At 40.8% G+C, this 15,862-nt stretch overlaps 1 protein-coding gene across 1 annotated transcript in view; it reads right to left on the bottom strand.

The window, feature by feature from the left end:
- Positions 1–5,220: 5,220 nt before the first annotated feature.
- The window catches only part of RNF170 (ring finger protein 170), a 28,034-nt gene continuing 17,392 nt past the window's right edge, over positions 5,221–15,862 (bottom strand). The window contains exons 5-7 of the mRNA XM_065899960.1: positions 13,086–13,159; positions 9,927–10,037; positions 5,221–5,930 (exon numbers count right to left, since the gene is read on the bottom strand). Coding sequence (XP_065756032.1) covers positions 5,661–5,930; positions 9,927–10,037; positions 13,086–13,159 — 455 coding nt within the window. The 3' untranslated portion in view covers positions 5,221–5,660. The remainder of the gene's footprint in view (positions 5,931–9,926; positions 10,038–13,085; positions 13,160–15,862) is intronic.

Genomic DNA, 15,862 nt, shown 5'->3' with positions numbered 1-15,862 from the left:
GGTTGGCAGCTTTGGACTGAGGTGGTGGCAGCAGAGACACGTGTAAGGGGCAGAAGCACCAGAGCTTGCTGATGGATGGAAACGAGAATGAGGAGGAAAAGGATCAAGAGATCGGGGGTGACTTGAGCGTGAGTTTCTGGCTGGAGCAACTTAAGATAAATGGACGGTGGTGCCTTTTACTGAGATGCTGATGGCCTTAAAAAAAAAAAAAATTTAAAAAAAACCTATGTCTCCCAACAGGATAGAGGCCTGGGAGGGGAGGGAGTGATTCCGGAAGCTTTGGGGTTGTAGGACTGAGGAATGTCAGACGTGAAAGAAAGTATAAATAGTTCTGAGGTTGGGAATGCAGGCTACTAAAGAAGCGTGGAAGCTCCCCAGCCAGTCCAGGGTGCCCTTTTGAGGCTTGTGATCCAGTCATTTCAGTCGTTTGGTTGGATTTCCCTCAGCCAAGTTCTGTTCTCCCCTCCCCTTCTATCTTCTAGCTATCCATAATTTGGAAATGAAATAAACATTTTTATTATTTGTTGACTATCATCCTAATGTTTCCTTACTTGAAAATGGTAAATTTACTGGTAAGGTGAATTGAATGTCATTAAAATATATATATTACTGAACTGAACTAAAGGTTGTATTTTTCTTTGTAAAAAAACAGTCCCCCAAACTAAATTTTCAGAGTGTGGTCTGCAAATCAATTTATTTGCTTAATAGAAAAATAATTTTCAGTACCTCTAAACTAACCTGCACCCATCATTGGCTTCTCCTTTGCCCATTTCTTAACATTTCCTAAGGCTGGAATAACTGTTCCTTACTTGTCAAGGGGTGACTTCAAGGAAGCATTTTTACTTTTCAAAGATGATTGTCTGCTTTTTAAAAATGTTGATGGAAGCAACCCAAACGTCCATTAATAGTTGAGTAAGTTGTGGTACAGTCATACAGTGGAATACTATATAGCAATTAAAATAAAGCAGTCCCACAACCTGGATGATTCTTAACAAACATAATGTTGAAGAAGTCAGACACAAAAGAAATACACTATATGATTCTGTTTTTTGTAGAGTGAAAAAACAAAAGTAGGTAAAACTAAAGTCAGAAGAGGCTACTTTTGGGGAGAGAGGCAATGAAGGGCGGCTTATGGGATGGTGGTAATGCATCTTTTGACCAAAGTGATGGTTAAACAGTGTGTTCACTTTATGATAATTCATCATCTGACCTCTATAAGATGTTTGGTATTTGTTCTACTTTAATAAAATAGCTTATTAAGCAAACAAGGGCCACACAAGATAGGCAAAACTGCCGTTTTTTTTTAGAGAATGAGAGAGATGTTTATATGCTTTTATGATCTCTTCATCTGACCACTTCAGTAAATATCGAAAGTGAATATATGCGTAGCTTTATATGACCATTTAAGGGAAAGGGAATAAATAGGGATGAACTGAAGGATAGTTAGAAGTTTGATGTTCTTCAGAGTCTTCAGAGGCCGGGAGCTAATTCATTTACTAATAGAACACTTTTTAGAGAAAAAGGAAAATTTAACCCTTGACCTTAAAAGGGTAGGTTTTGTGTCAGTTTTTCTAGAAGGGTACACTTTGTCTTATTGCTTGATAAACTGAAGAAAAATACACCACTTTTTTGATGTTGGAGAAGGCTAAGGCCTAAAGATGCCTTAAACTCACTGATCTCTAACAGTTTAGATTTTAGTTTCTATCCAACTATGCTGCTTTTTCTATAAACAGTTTTTATTTTAAAATACCCTCACATTCATTCTCTCTGGGCCTCATGATCTTCATCTGTAGAGTTAGGCTGTAGGACTGAGGAATTCCTAATTTGGAATCCATGAATGGTCAGCTCTTTGAATCCCCTGAAAATGAATCAAAACTATATGTATGTGTATATATGCATTTTTCTGGGGGAGCTATCCATAGGTTTTATCTGATTTTCACAGAGAAAACACAAAAACTAGTCAGTTTCTAAGGTCCCTTACAGCTGTTAACATTCTAGGATTCGTGAAACAAAGATTAATTTCCATGTAGATGTTAACTATAGGTTTCCTCTAAGACCGATTAGCAGGGTGAGTGTTTTGATCTGAATTATTAGATATTTTTAAGTAGTTATTTTTAAATTTTGTGTTTTAAAATTAATTAAAATCTAAACTGTTAGATGTAGTGAAGTTTAAAACATCTTTATTTAGCCCTTAGCCCTCTCCTATGTCACATACTACATTCCCCTTTAAAGGCCACTAGTCTGGAAGAAAAAGGACAGTGTTCAGACATGCTCAGTGTTGTCTAACCGGTGTGTACTCCCCTCATGCCCCGTTCTGGACATGGGACAAGTCAGAGGAGGCAGTGGGTGGAGGGGACAGTGATAACACCTGAGGTTTGCTTGCAGTCAGGAACTCGATGCTTCAAGCAAATACTGATGCTGTGAAGATGGTCTGGTTCTGACTGAACAGCAAAAGCTCTACGATTGTCTTTATCTCTGTGACAGGATCGCCTCCTGTCGGCAGCCCTTAAAGCCTACTAACCTGGTCTTGGGAAACTCTTTAAGCCTTAGGGCCTTAAAACCTTGAGTGCCCTTTTCCTATCCCTCAGGCTCAGAAAAGAACACTTCAGTTATCAACTATACAGTTTCAGTAAAATACACACTCAAAAGAAATAGGGGTGGGGAATCAGGGTGCAAGGGTACTGATTCCAATCTCACCCTTATTGTCCAGAATTAATATAGATTGCCCACATTAAATAATTTTTCTCAAAAACATTTCTACATTTAAAATTTTAAAATTAATTAGAAACGTGATGAGGTGAAAAAGCCACTGCAACCATTGTATTTATTTATTTATTTTTTTGCGGTACGCGGGCCTCTCACTGTTGCGACCCCTCCCGTTGCGGGACACAGGCTCCGGACGCGCAGGCTCAGCGGCCATGGCTCTCGGGCCCAGCCGCTCCGCGGCATATGGGATCTTCCCGGACCGGGACACGAACCCGCGTCCCCTGAATCGGCAGGCGGACTCTCAACCACTGTGCCACCAGGGAAGCCCGCGACCATTGTATTGAACGCTATTTCAGGAGTTCCGAATTTTAAAGCAGTGTCAAAGAAACCAGACAATAACAGCTACTCTTTAATTTTAGATATGTTGCTTTTATTCAAAAGAGTCACTGCTTGACAAACTCTTAAATCACAAGGTTTGAACCAAACTGTCAGTCCTCTGAAACAGCTCTGTGAGGTAGGTATCCGCACAGCCAGAGGGACCAGCACAGTCCTTTCTTCCCATGTTACTTTCAGTGCTGAGAACTGTAGCAGCTGGAACCACTGTTCTAGTGGACAGTTAGAACAACTGTTTCCTCTGTCTCCCTCCCCACAGAGCTGCCCAAGTTATCTGCTCCTGGGGCTGGACCATCTGTTTTTTGAAAGTTACAATATTGTTGTTTACGAAAATCCAAACTGTTACTTTGATTTATATGCTCTAACTCTGAATCACAGAAGTATTACTATGATGTTTAAAAATTTAAAACACTGATTGACTCTACTTGCTTTAAATACTCTCGGATCCCTTCTACATTTATTATCACTGATCAATAAAGATGACATAGTAAACAGGTCTAAACTTCTGAGAAGACAGCATATTCCCTTTTCAACTTAGTAAGACTTCATACAGTGTTTTTGTATGTTACAAAAGTTGGTACAATACGCCTCTACCAGGAAAGTCTTAGAAGGAATTCCAAATATTACAATAAAAGTACTGTAAGTGTGACACTTGAAGCAGAACACATGCACAGAAAATTAAAACCTTTCAAAAATGGCTTTGCTGTAGCCCCACACCAAATTTATAATTGGTAGGCAATGCGTTTCGAGACTGATAAATGGTGGTGTAAAGAACTCCTACTCATTAGCTTCTCAAGTTAGTGACTGCAGCTGAAACGTTTTCCTATGAAGTGTGCCACCCTATGAGAAGTTTGATTTGGACATGGTGAATCAGGATTCATGGAGTCTTGATATGTAATCTTTCTAAACCTTTGTTCTTAGGAGAACCCAAGCTGTCCTACTCCAGTATGTTCCAAAAGTCTTCCAAAGGATCCCAGTTTCTCCCCATGTAGGAGTCCTAGGAGTCTAATACCAGTTCGGTCACTTATCTGTGCATGGCTTCAGACAAAAAAAAGCCGTTTCATCCACGTCAGGGATTTCATCTATGAAAAGGAAGGTAATGCCCTGTCTTCTTCACCTAACTCTCTTGAGGATTAAATGAATGGTATGCAAGAAATCGCTTTAATTACAATGTGCTATACTTAAGGATTTTGTTTTTCTCTGTGACAAGCAGCAGCTTTGTCTTAGGCCCAAATTACAAGACACTACTGATGTATCATTCAGCATCTCATCAGTTGATGGCCTCTGATTCACCTGGAAGACTGACAGTGAGGCTCACTGATACATGGGTGGACAGGATGACTAGCAGTGGCTGCCAGGCGCAGAGCTGACACTGCCTGAGCCCTGGGGATCAGTGACTACCCTGCTGTCCAGGTCACTCAAGGGCAGTGCCAGCTGAGGGAGTTAAGATTTCATAATACTTGCGGTTTTGATTCTTCTCAAACAGAAAATTGCATAAAAGAGCGTTAAGTACTTATGCTGTAGTCATCCAAAAACCAAGATAATGTTCCTGCTGAATCATCTCATTCTGCACAAGGCCTGATGAATCTGGGCTATATTCTGTCATCTAGGGACAGTATTACAGAAGTGTTCTGACAAGAGAAAACTAACCAGATCTGTACATTCTGTCGCTATAGCTCACCAGTAACTTCTCTTGTCAAATTTAGTGTTCCTAGTACCCTCCTCAGGTCTTTGATGCTCACAGCTACGGAGAACCACCTTCCTCAGGAATGTACCAAACTGTAATGTGTCTGCAGTATCACCCAGGTTCCTGAAACAAAAATTCCCTTTACAAGTAACTTTTATATACTGTTCCTATAAAAGGACCAAACTCTTACTGAAATGCCATAACTGAGAATATCAAGAGTGCTGGCTGGAGTCCAATGTCTCACAACTTGTTAATTCTCCTGTCACTTAAGGAAGTGTTCTGTAAACCAGAATATAAAATCAAATTAACAAAGTTCAAGTTTCTTCTTTCCCCTTCAGCTGGTAGCAAAGAATTCTATCAGAATGGAAAAGCAGAACTGCTCCAAATGAACAAAACCTAGCTACTCAAAGAAACACTGATTTTTCCCCAATATTGTACAATATTTTATTGTAACCAAAATACTTAGGTGAGTCTCACAGCAATATATTATCATGTGGGTACTCCCCGAGAAGGATGAATTGGATAAACTGTACATTTGACAACACCTTACTATACATCCAGTTAACCTGAATAGTTTGGTGGGGGAGAAGATATAGAAGCATCCCATTTTATATAATTCCATATTTTTCCACAACTTTATAGACAACACAGAATGAAGATACAGTTGTAAATCACTATAATTCTAACCTTACTATTGGGACCTGCAACATGTAAAAATTCCAGTCATATATTGCTAGGCATTTGCAAATGACAATCAAATGTTTGTCATACAGTGGTTTTAAACTTGTAAGATAATATTCAAATGCTTTAAACTGCCATGGTCCTTTTGTTTGATTTTACACATTGGCTCAAATATTTTAGTGCACTCATTTTCTCATCTGTTGAGTCTCTGTGTTACTACTTCTCGGTACATAATAGAGATGTAGATGAGCAACAAAAATACGACAAAGAAATCATCGAGAAAGCCTAGAATTCCAAACAGGGCTTCAGGCACAAAATCTAGAGGCGATATAAGGTAGAAAAAAGCCCCCATTAAACAAAGTATTATCCTGATACGGAACATCCAGAAAAGGCCTCCGACCGAAAACACCTCCCTGAATGCATGCCTCAGTAAAGTGGGTAGGTCCATAATTCTTTCCATAATCTGGTAGGGGAAGAACAAATACTGTGATTTGGTATCTAGTGTGTTAGACTTAAAAATAATATAATTTTCTTACAACGTGCAGATAAACTCAGTTAACATGAATGAAGGAGTTTCATGTATTCACTGAACACCATATTTTCTAGTTACACGTTTTATTTAAAAATAGTTCTTTGATTACTAGGTTCTTATAAAATAGGTCTTATTGCAGATAATTGAAAAGTAACTAAAACATCAACAAATTTGAAACACAGGATATAGTAATACAAAACTCAAGTTATTTCTAATTTGAGTTAGTAAAACAAACCAACAAAGAACCCAGTGTACTGAACTAGACTGAGGCTTGAGCTCAAGTCTCAGCTTTAAAGTTGGACACACCACTTATTAGCCAAGTGATCTTGGGGAAAGTTGTTTAACCTACTAGAGATAAGTCAACAACTAATTGAGTATGTGCCATAAGGACTATTAAGAACTAGAAGAGATATTGTTATAAAAGACCTTGATAAATTGCCAGACAATATATAAGTATATACATATATAGAATATATAAGTAAGTATATACAGACACATCAACTTTGACGGCTTTGACCATCTAAGAATAGCAACGAAACTGATTTCCTTCTTAGGATGTTTATTCTGCTTAGCTTGAGTTTAAGTCAATTTTTTTTTTTCCTTCGGTACGCAGGCCTCTCACCGCTGTGGCCTCTTCCGTTGCAGAGCACAGGCTCCGGATGCGCAGGCTCAGCGGCCATGGCTCACGGGCCCAGCTGCTCTGCGGCATGTGGGATCTTCCCGGACCGGGGCACGAACCCGTGTCCCCTGCATCGGCAGGCAGACTCTCAACCACTGCGCCACCAGGGAAGCCCTAAGTGAATTATTAATTGCCACAAAAATTTTTGAAATGCCAGGCCCTACCCTTTCTGGAAATGATTATGGTTTCTGAATATATACAGACTAATAATTAGATTATATTTACTTTGTAAATATATACTAAAACCCACTGAATTGTATACTTTAAACAGGGGTACTATATGGTGTGTAAATTACATCTAAATAAAGTCTTTTTTTTAAAAAAAGACAGTACCAGTACCTATTTGTATGACCTTGAGCAAGTCAGTTTCGTTTCTGACTGGAAACTTCTCACTTCCTCTGCATAGCTCTTAGCTGACTGCATGACCATAAGGCCGCGTGCAGTAATGAGGCACCGTGACGACTCCTGAACCTAACTTCTTTGAGGTCTTACTTCTCAGGGGTTGGGAGATGCAAGAGAAACTGGCCAGAGGAAGTAAATCACTTCCTGTGGTCATTCCAGTGCCAGTTCAGCTGTTTTTAACAATCTGTATAAATATCACAAATCCAACTCTAAGTATGTATTTTGTCCAGCAAATGCCGAATAAGTTGAGAGGGAGACGAAGATGGGAAGAACTGAGCAAGCAATGAGAAAACGGTTTTAAAAACCCCACCAGACAAAGAGAATCTTGTAACTCCTTTTGGAAAACGGATCACAAAAGAACAAAAATGGTCTTTTTAGAATCACTCCTCATGCTGATTTTCTGTTCTCTGTGGAAGAAACTAATACTTAAAGCAAAACAGCTATACAGCTTTCACAGGGTCTATGGTAAATTACTTAAGATATTCTAATGACCAGCCAGTATGTCTTTTGAATACTGTTCTGTCCTTTATCAGGGCTATTTTGTTCAGTTCTCATATGGTGCTGTTTATACAAATCTGTAGTGATTAGACAAGAAACATGGAATGGGTTATTGAGAAATGTTTGTGTACTAATCACAGTCTGACTCTAACTCTGGGGTAGAATATCAAAGTAAAACCTAAATGTCTTTATTATATTGTAATTTCATCACGTACCAAGCTTTCTTATTCATTAAGTATATATCTGATGCACACAAAATAACTGAGCAATGGTATGCTTCACACCTTAAAATACGAATGAACATCTTAAAATGATTTTTTTAAGTTCAGTGGGAGTTCTTGAGTTTGAAACTGATTTTCAAAGAATCGTCCTAAGATGCCCCTGGAGGATACATAAGAAAACTGCCGGATCAGAAACAGCAGAAGAGGCTCCCAAAGAACCACGGAGGGCAACAGGGACCAGGTCAAGCTTTTCTTGTCACTAAAAGTTTTGCCTGTCACCATCCACAGCAGGCGAAACTGTATGCCTTTAAATGTACCTGACGTCCCAGAATGAGGAACAGCATGTACGAGGGAGCCCAAGTCTACGCAGTTGTGTAACACAGAAGCATTTTTTTTTTTTTTTTTTTTTTTTTTTGCGGTACGCGGGCCTCCCACTGTCGCGGCCTCTCCCGCTGCGGAGCACAGGCTCCGGACGCGCAGGCCCAGCGGCCACGGCCCACGGGCCCAGCCGCTCCGCGGCACGCGGGATCCTCCCGGACCGGGGCACGAACCCGCGCCCCCCGCACCGGCAGGCGGACTCCCAACCACTGCGCCACCAGGGAAGCCCCACAGAAGCATTTTAACAGCTTATATTCTTGGCTGGGAGGAGGAGTATCATTTCTATCTTAAGGATAACCATAAATTCTACAAGCATTAAGGCCTACTGTATTCCAGACACTGAGACCATAGTAGTGACTAAATATACACGGTCCTCGCCCTCATGAAGCTTTCCGTCTCCTGAGAGAACGGTAATGAACAAGGTCGGAGGGCAATGAGAGAGACTGCCCTGGTTGATTGGGGACACCCTCTCCGAGGGAGATATACTAGGACCGACCTGAAGGATGAGGAAGTCAGCCAGGAGGCGAGCAGCGGGACAAGCATTCCGAGCAGAGGAAATGGCACGAGTGAGGCACGAAGGTGGGAAGGCCAGGAGCGTGTTCTGAGAGCCGCATCCCGAGGAAGGGGAGGGGGGACCAGGCCATGCAGGGCCTTGAAAGCCACAGCCAGGAGTTGGGACATTATTCCAGAAATTCAGACGTTTCAAAACACAAGAGCATCGTGGTCTTACTTATGTTTTCAAAATATTACTCGGGCTGCTGTGCAGAGGAAAAGGTCCGAGTGAAGAGGCCACTGCAGTTGTCCTAAGCAAGAGATGGTGGTGGCCTGGCCTAGTCTGATGGCTACAGACACAGGACTTGTTATGAGGCAGAAATGACAGCATCCCCAGAAAGAGAGAAAAGACACGTTAGGACTTCTTTACAGATCAGAGAAGGGGAATGAGGGAGAAGAGGACATCAGCCCTGAGCTGAGTAAGGCTGAGGTAAGGAGGGATCGGGTCAGTGTTGTGCCTGTTACATCTCGTGTCCGAGACGCCAGGAACGCGCCAGTGGGATGTACCCTGAGCAAGTGGACGTCAGAGCCTAGAGCGTGGAGCAGAGTCTGGGCTTCCAGTACAAATTTGTACTGAGTGTGTTCTGGGTTTTCAAGTACATATTTAGTCATACACTTCTAGAATTCTTTGTTAAATTTTGAGAAATTTTGAGAAAACTGGGATGAGTCAGTAAAGTGTGGGTTTTTAATCTATCAAATGCCTTTTTGGAGAGGAGGGGCAACTGTAGAATTAATGTGCTCTTTAAAAATAGAATGCTTTTGAATACCTGACATACAAAACCCCCAACACTTAGGGTTACTTAAGGGAACAAATTCAAATGGGGTCAGGGTAAAATAGAGTAAAACACAATGGTAAAACTCCCTCCAGAAGTTCTCAGTTGTAAGTTTCCCGTAAGACAAACCCTATTTTAGAATCACGTAGGAGTCAATAATTTTACCTTTCCCTCCAATGTTTTTCTATTGCTTTTTTTTGCTGGTATCACTTTCATAAAGAGTTTAATAATGCCATTTTTTAAAAGATAGAAAACTGTAGTCCTTGGGAAAGCTGTAACTCAGTGAATGACAGCAACAATGAAAAGTAAAGACTTCACGTAACACACACAGACTTTTCACATTGACTATTTGTTGGTAAATCTCACTTTACAAAAGAGAAGTACCATCACACTCTAACTTTGCACCCGCTACAACATTACTTACAGATCTGGGCTGCCCTGAGAATCTCCGGTTATAATCATTAATATCTTGATGCAATGATACAGCATCCTGAGACTGGTCATTTTCACCAAATACTGTTAGCAGTAAAGTTACCTGTAGATTTACAGAAAAAAAGAATTGTTACATCTTTCTGCAGCATTAATTTTTTTCATTTTGTGTTATTATTCAATAGAATGAGAAAAGCTTCTGAATTTAGATTTCGCTCATTTCTTTTAACAAAGGCGACACAGGAGAGAAAAGTAAGCTACTGCTTCCTTACAATAAAATCCATTCAAAATGTTATTTGAACTCCTGTAAAATAAAATGGGCACTGGTTTAAGTACTTTTCAATCCACACCAGGGATCAAGTTAGTAGTTCTCTGTTTGGGCTAACAGACATTTGAGGATATAAGAATGATGAGAAAATATTCAGGAGCAAAGTGACATATCACTTTGAGAGAGGAAAATTAGGGCTTTCTTTTTTGATTAAAATCATGATTCCTTATCCTCTCTGGTATCTGAATGATCTTTGAATGCTACCAGCATCACACAGAGATGAAGTTATTGCAGGAACCAGCTCTCAAGCACCCATCTCTACTACAATCAAAAAGGTAATCTTGATACTGTTATATAACATAATACATTTAACCCTGATTCCTCCATGGTGGAGCTAAGGAGGATACACAAATGTTCCTGGTCTATACTCGGGTAATCTGAAGATGACGGTACCTCGAAAAACAAGTATATTTAAAAATATAACACCTCCTATAGAAATGGCCACTGTACAAAGAGACAAATATGGGAAGGAGCCGTGATAGATTTGGGTTTAAATCATCTCGCTGTTGTTTTGACCCTCAGCTCAGCTGTAAAACCAGGACCCCACTGTTCAGGTGCTTCCCAAACAGCCAAACACAGGAGTGCCTAAGAGCAGCAGTGGTAGGAACGGCAGGTACAGCCATCTCTTCACAAATTTGTTAATAAAGATGAATTCTTTCACTAAATGTTAACTGACCACGTACGTGGGCCAGGCACTGCGCTAAGTGCTAGACGTACAAGAAAAGGACGTGGCCTTGCGCCTTGGTGATCACAATCCCCAGGATAGAAAGGGAGGGAGACGTGTTCAACAGCCCGTTATAAGGCACTGGGGTAGGCGTTATAGTGATGCTGGAGAAGAAGGACTTCCTCTGTCTGGGGTGTCCAGAAAGCTTGACACTTGCACTCACCCTAGGGACGTGGTAGGACCGCTGGCGTGTCAGTGTGCGCGCCCCCGGGAGACGTGGTGACCATGTCCCAGCCACAGGCAGCAGCCTGCACACTGTTCCCAGTGAAGCAGGCGGTGGGGGGGCAGGTAGATGAACTGCAGTGGGAACGCACTGCAGTTAGGGAACCCACAAGTTTATCTCCACCTTTCTCGCCTCTAGCCAATTTATGTGTGGTCCAAGGGATACCACCTGCTAATACGCATATGCCCTATGAAAAGCCACAGGCAGTGCCAGAAAGAGGGGCAGGTGGTGGAGCTAACTGTTAACGGCAAGACCTTCGGCCTGGTCTCCGTGTTGCTGGCAGAGAGCTAAAGATGAGAGGTGGCACTGGCAAATAAGCTTCAGGGCCAACTGCCTCGTGTCACACATCAAATCAGCCGGAGAGGTGGTACCAAAAAATGATCTTTCTCCTAACCATGTGGTAAAAAGTGTGAAAGAGGCAGAATCTGGGGATGTATCGATAGAAGCAAGAAGGAAAGAAGAGAAAGCCTTGAACCTTCCTCTCTCCAACCAAAAGAGGCAGCAGTGGGGGAAGTGGATAAGCGAGAACAATGGCTGAAAGGTACACACACGTGTGTGCATTTCTGTGTATGTGTATATGTATTTAACAGTGCACACTATATGGTTTTATTTATATACAGTCCCCAAATTAGGCAAAACTGATCAGTAATCTTTAGAGGAGCATGCTAAGGTAATAAAACTGTAAAGAAAATCAAGGAAATGCTTATCATAACAGTCAAATAGTAGCTACCTCTAGGAGAGGAAGGAAGTGGGGGGAGATTTGGAAGGGGTCCCGAGGAGGCTTCTGGGGCTGTGGCCAGTTTCTGTTTCTTCATCTGAGTGGTGGCTACTCAGGTGTTGCTTTGTGACAAGTCAGCGAGCTGTACCTCTTTATTTTTGTGTGCTTTTCTGTACATCAGTTATATTTTACAAAGAATTTTTGAACAACTGTTGTGCCTTCTCTAATCTTATTTTACTTTGTGGTCCCTGTGGGTTTACGCCTTTCCTGTTTCGGTGGGGTTGCCAGAGGGAGCAAAAGTAAATGCGTGCACTCAATTCAGCATCCTGACTTGGAAGCTCTCCATCCTGGTCGGGACGTCCGTTTGCATTGGAAGACTTCCCAAGGAGAGGCTGTCTGTGTACCTGATCATGAGTCATTATCAGACAGGCATATATTTTAAATGAAAAGAATAATATAAATATAAAGGAAATTCTGAAAAGTGAATAGAACATCCCATTTGGCTATATTTATTAACTTAAAAACTACAAATATCAGTTTCTCAGATTTTTCAAATGAAACAAAATTTTGTTTCTCCATTTTGTCAAAGAAATTGAGCCGTTTGGTAGCGTACTGACACTTCAGTCTCCGACACGCGTGTGTAAAACCTCACTGCGTCCCTCGGAGGCAGCATCTGTACTGATGTAACAGGCTAATCTGCTCTGGGTGATGCGACGTGGCCACGGCTCCACAAGAGACATTTCTCAAAGGCATTGTTCGTCATTTAAAGCTGTCTGGACCCTCACCACAGATGGGCAGGTTAGAAAGAAAGTACAACTGAAAAACTATTTTTTTCAAAAGAAGTCTATGCAGAGCATATTTGCTTAAGCCTGATTGCCAGTTCAGTTGTTCCCTTGCTGGTGTTACAACAAAGACTTATTAGGATTTGGGGAAGGGTTCATGTACCAGTTGTTTTTCACTATGACTGAAGGGATATCAAAGGGAATTCCCTTTTTTTTGAGGTGTCTTAAAGACATTAAAATAATGGAGAAACATCAGAGAAGCTTTGGATAAATGAAGTTCTGCTAAAAACATAAAAATAATTCAAGAGTTAGATACAGAAACTATAAAAATTTACAAAATGAGCTAGTATAAATGATGTTTTCTGGGCACAAACATTACCGTTTGTCTACAGATTGGACAACTGATTGCCCCAAGCCATGAACCGTATCTCCAGTACGCCACAATGCAGGTACCTAATGGGAAGAAAACATTAATATTGATGATGTTAAGTCCATATATCCTGGGAAAGTTTCATATATTTGAAATATTTTAACAGCATCACCTATTTTAAAATGTTCTTTACTTTATCCAACCAAATCTTAAGGCAAATTCAAATCTAATAACAATTCCAAGCCACTGAAAAATATTTTGATTTAAACTACCCGTTAAGATACAAGCATTTTTACAATCAAAAGCAAGCATGCATTAACTGCTTCAATGCTATGAGGCTTAACAGAAAATACTGCATTTCCTATGTGAATAAATAAAACAGTAATTGAACATTACTGTACATATGACAACCAACAAATCACACTATAAATTTTCTGTTGCAAATTTGATATATATGTTACAGAAACACAACTTCCATTTTTTTAAAAGTTTAGAAAAACCAAGTCACTTAAGTGTCAATAATAGTAATTAGGTAGTATGCACAAAGGAGCCAAAGGATACAAAGATTTCACGCTTCCTGCCCTAACAAAGTTCATAATCCAGTTAAGTAACTGAATCAACTTTTGTACTGGACGGATTTGATTTTTCTTCTTGAAGGCACTGATGAGCAGTGAAACAGGTAAACACAGCCTAGGGAGAGGATTTACAGACCTTAAAAAGTGGTGGTAGGTGCACTAAGTGTATAGGCACTAAAGTTCAGACCAGTAACAAATGAAGAAGGAGTATTTTTAAATACTGGCTGATGTTTAAGGAGCCAATTCAGTTTCTTCTCTGCAGGCCCCCATTTCTCGGATCATCCAGTTTCCACTGTGAATCTGAACTAACTGCTTCCTGGCTCCTTCGATCAAATTGAGGGGACCAAGGTAACATACTTACATGACTCAGAAGGTAATTACATCTTGAAGTGTGTAATATTAAATTTCAGTACAAAAGGTGTACAGAATTTGAACCCAACTTTGTAGGGATGGTAAGATTAGACAGGCAGAAGACAGGAGCGAGGACACTATGGGTTTCGCGATGGCAGGAACAAATCCCAGAGGCAGAAATAATGGTACACGAGGCCACTGGTGAGCAGGCCACTGGCTGAAGCCAAGGCCGCCCAACCTGACCATTAGTGACTGTGGGGAAAAACTGGTTCGATGATTTAAAGACAAGTTTAAAAAGCTAAACCATCTGTATCTGATATCTTTTCCTGCTCTCAGGGTGCTGTGTTAATTCGATAATATTTACTAAATACTTTGAGCAGTCTTAATTTCATATAGAAACCATATGAAAGCAAAACTGAGCATAAATATGTTAGTATTATTACCATCTGTAATGATGCCTTAGATTTACCTACTACCTTTTCACCCAAAAGTCCACTGTGTTTTGACATACGTTAATTTATTTAATTCCGTAACTTTTTCCACAGATTGGAGTATAGGTGTCCTTGGTTTGCAAATTATGTAGTGGCCACTTGCCTGCACTGGAAAACTATGGTCCAGCAAATCAAACACTTCAGTTCATACACATCTGCTGTGATGTGCCTGATGCTTTCCCTTAACTAGGATGGCGGGAGAGATGGCTCAATGACTTGAATCCGGGGCACAATCTCTCTAGATCTGTCTATTTGTAAAATGAGAATAAGGCCTCATAAGACTGCCGGGGAATTAAATAAAGTAATGTGGGTTACAAATGCAAGTTAGGTGAAGTCTGTTGCTGCTGTCATTCTTGACTTGCTGTAAAGGAACAGAACTGTAGTTCCACACATGGAGCTAAGCTGAAATGCTCTCCATATACATGGTATCAGTATCCTTGAACTACTGTTCAAAGAAACACATTTCTATTTATTAAGAAGCTGAATAACTAGTTTGTTTTTTTTTTAACCTTTGAAGCTACAGACAGTAAATAAAAGTGTCCCGACAAGAAGAGCAGGATATCGGAAGGAATCTACCCTATTACCCCAGACCCAGAGGTAAAACCAAGAGCACAGCACAGCCATCTTTCAACTGACCGGGTTATCCACACAGTGCATCACCTAAGCCTGGGCTGGCAAATAGACTTCGCCCAGCCTGCCAGACCTCACTGATTCCCAACCCCTGCCTCGGGTGCTGTGCTAGGGGACGGCCAAGGTACAGCCAGACCCAGAGCAAGTCCACAATCGATAAGGAACGTCGGCCAGAGGTTTGAGGGGGAACGTCTGCTTTCTCTGATGGCCATTTAATCCCCTACCCCAGCACCTGATCTTTCATTATTTGGCTGCTCACTAGCACTTCCAACAGATAATTAAGGATAGACACTGAAATAGTGCTTTGTAATTTGTTAGTTACTTAGACAAAAACCAGAAGGAAGAGGTTGAAATTCATGGATGAGGCAATGATGGGATTGGTCAGTGCTGACTAAATGGGCACAAGGTATAGAAAACCCTGCATAGCATGGAATGGATTCCAGATACTTTATTTCACCCCCAACAGCATGAACAGTAACACTGTATACCTTGGAATTCTGACTCTTAGACAAAAGATACAAAGGGGAGAAAGCAAAGTACAAATCACTGTATGCTACATGTTAAATCAGTACAGTTTGGGAGCAATTAGCACCCTATCTTGCATACAGCTGTTCGAAGGGAAAGAAATACTACCAATAAAAAATAGGTCTCATGATGAGATAAACCTTAAGGAGAGAGTAGTTGTATAAACCACCGTTCACATAGTATTGGGTTGGCCAAAAAATTCGTTTGGGTTTTT

The sequence above is a fragment of the Phocoena phocoena genome, chromosome 21 (assembly GCF_963924675.1).
Source record: "Phocoena phocoena chromosome 21, mPhoPho1.1, whole genome shotgun sequence".
In the NCBI taxonomy this organism is placed as follows: domain Eukaryota; kingdom Metazoa; phylum Chordata; class Mammalia; order Artiodactyla; family Phocoenidae; genus Phocoena; species Phocoena phocoena.
The sequence above is the reverse complement of the archived record's forward strand: the minus strand, read 5'-3'. Positions and strand labels throughout refer to the sequence as shown.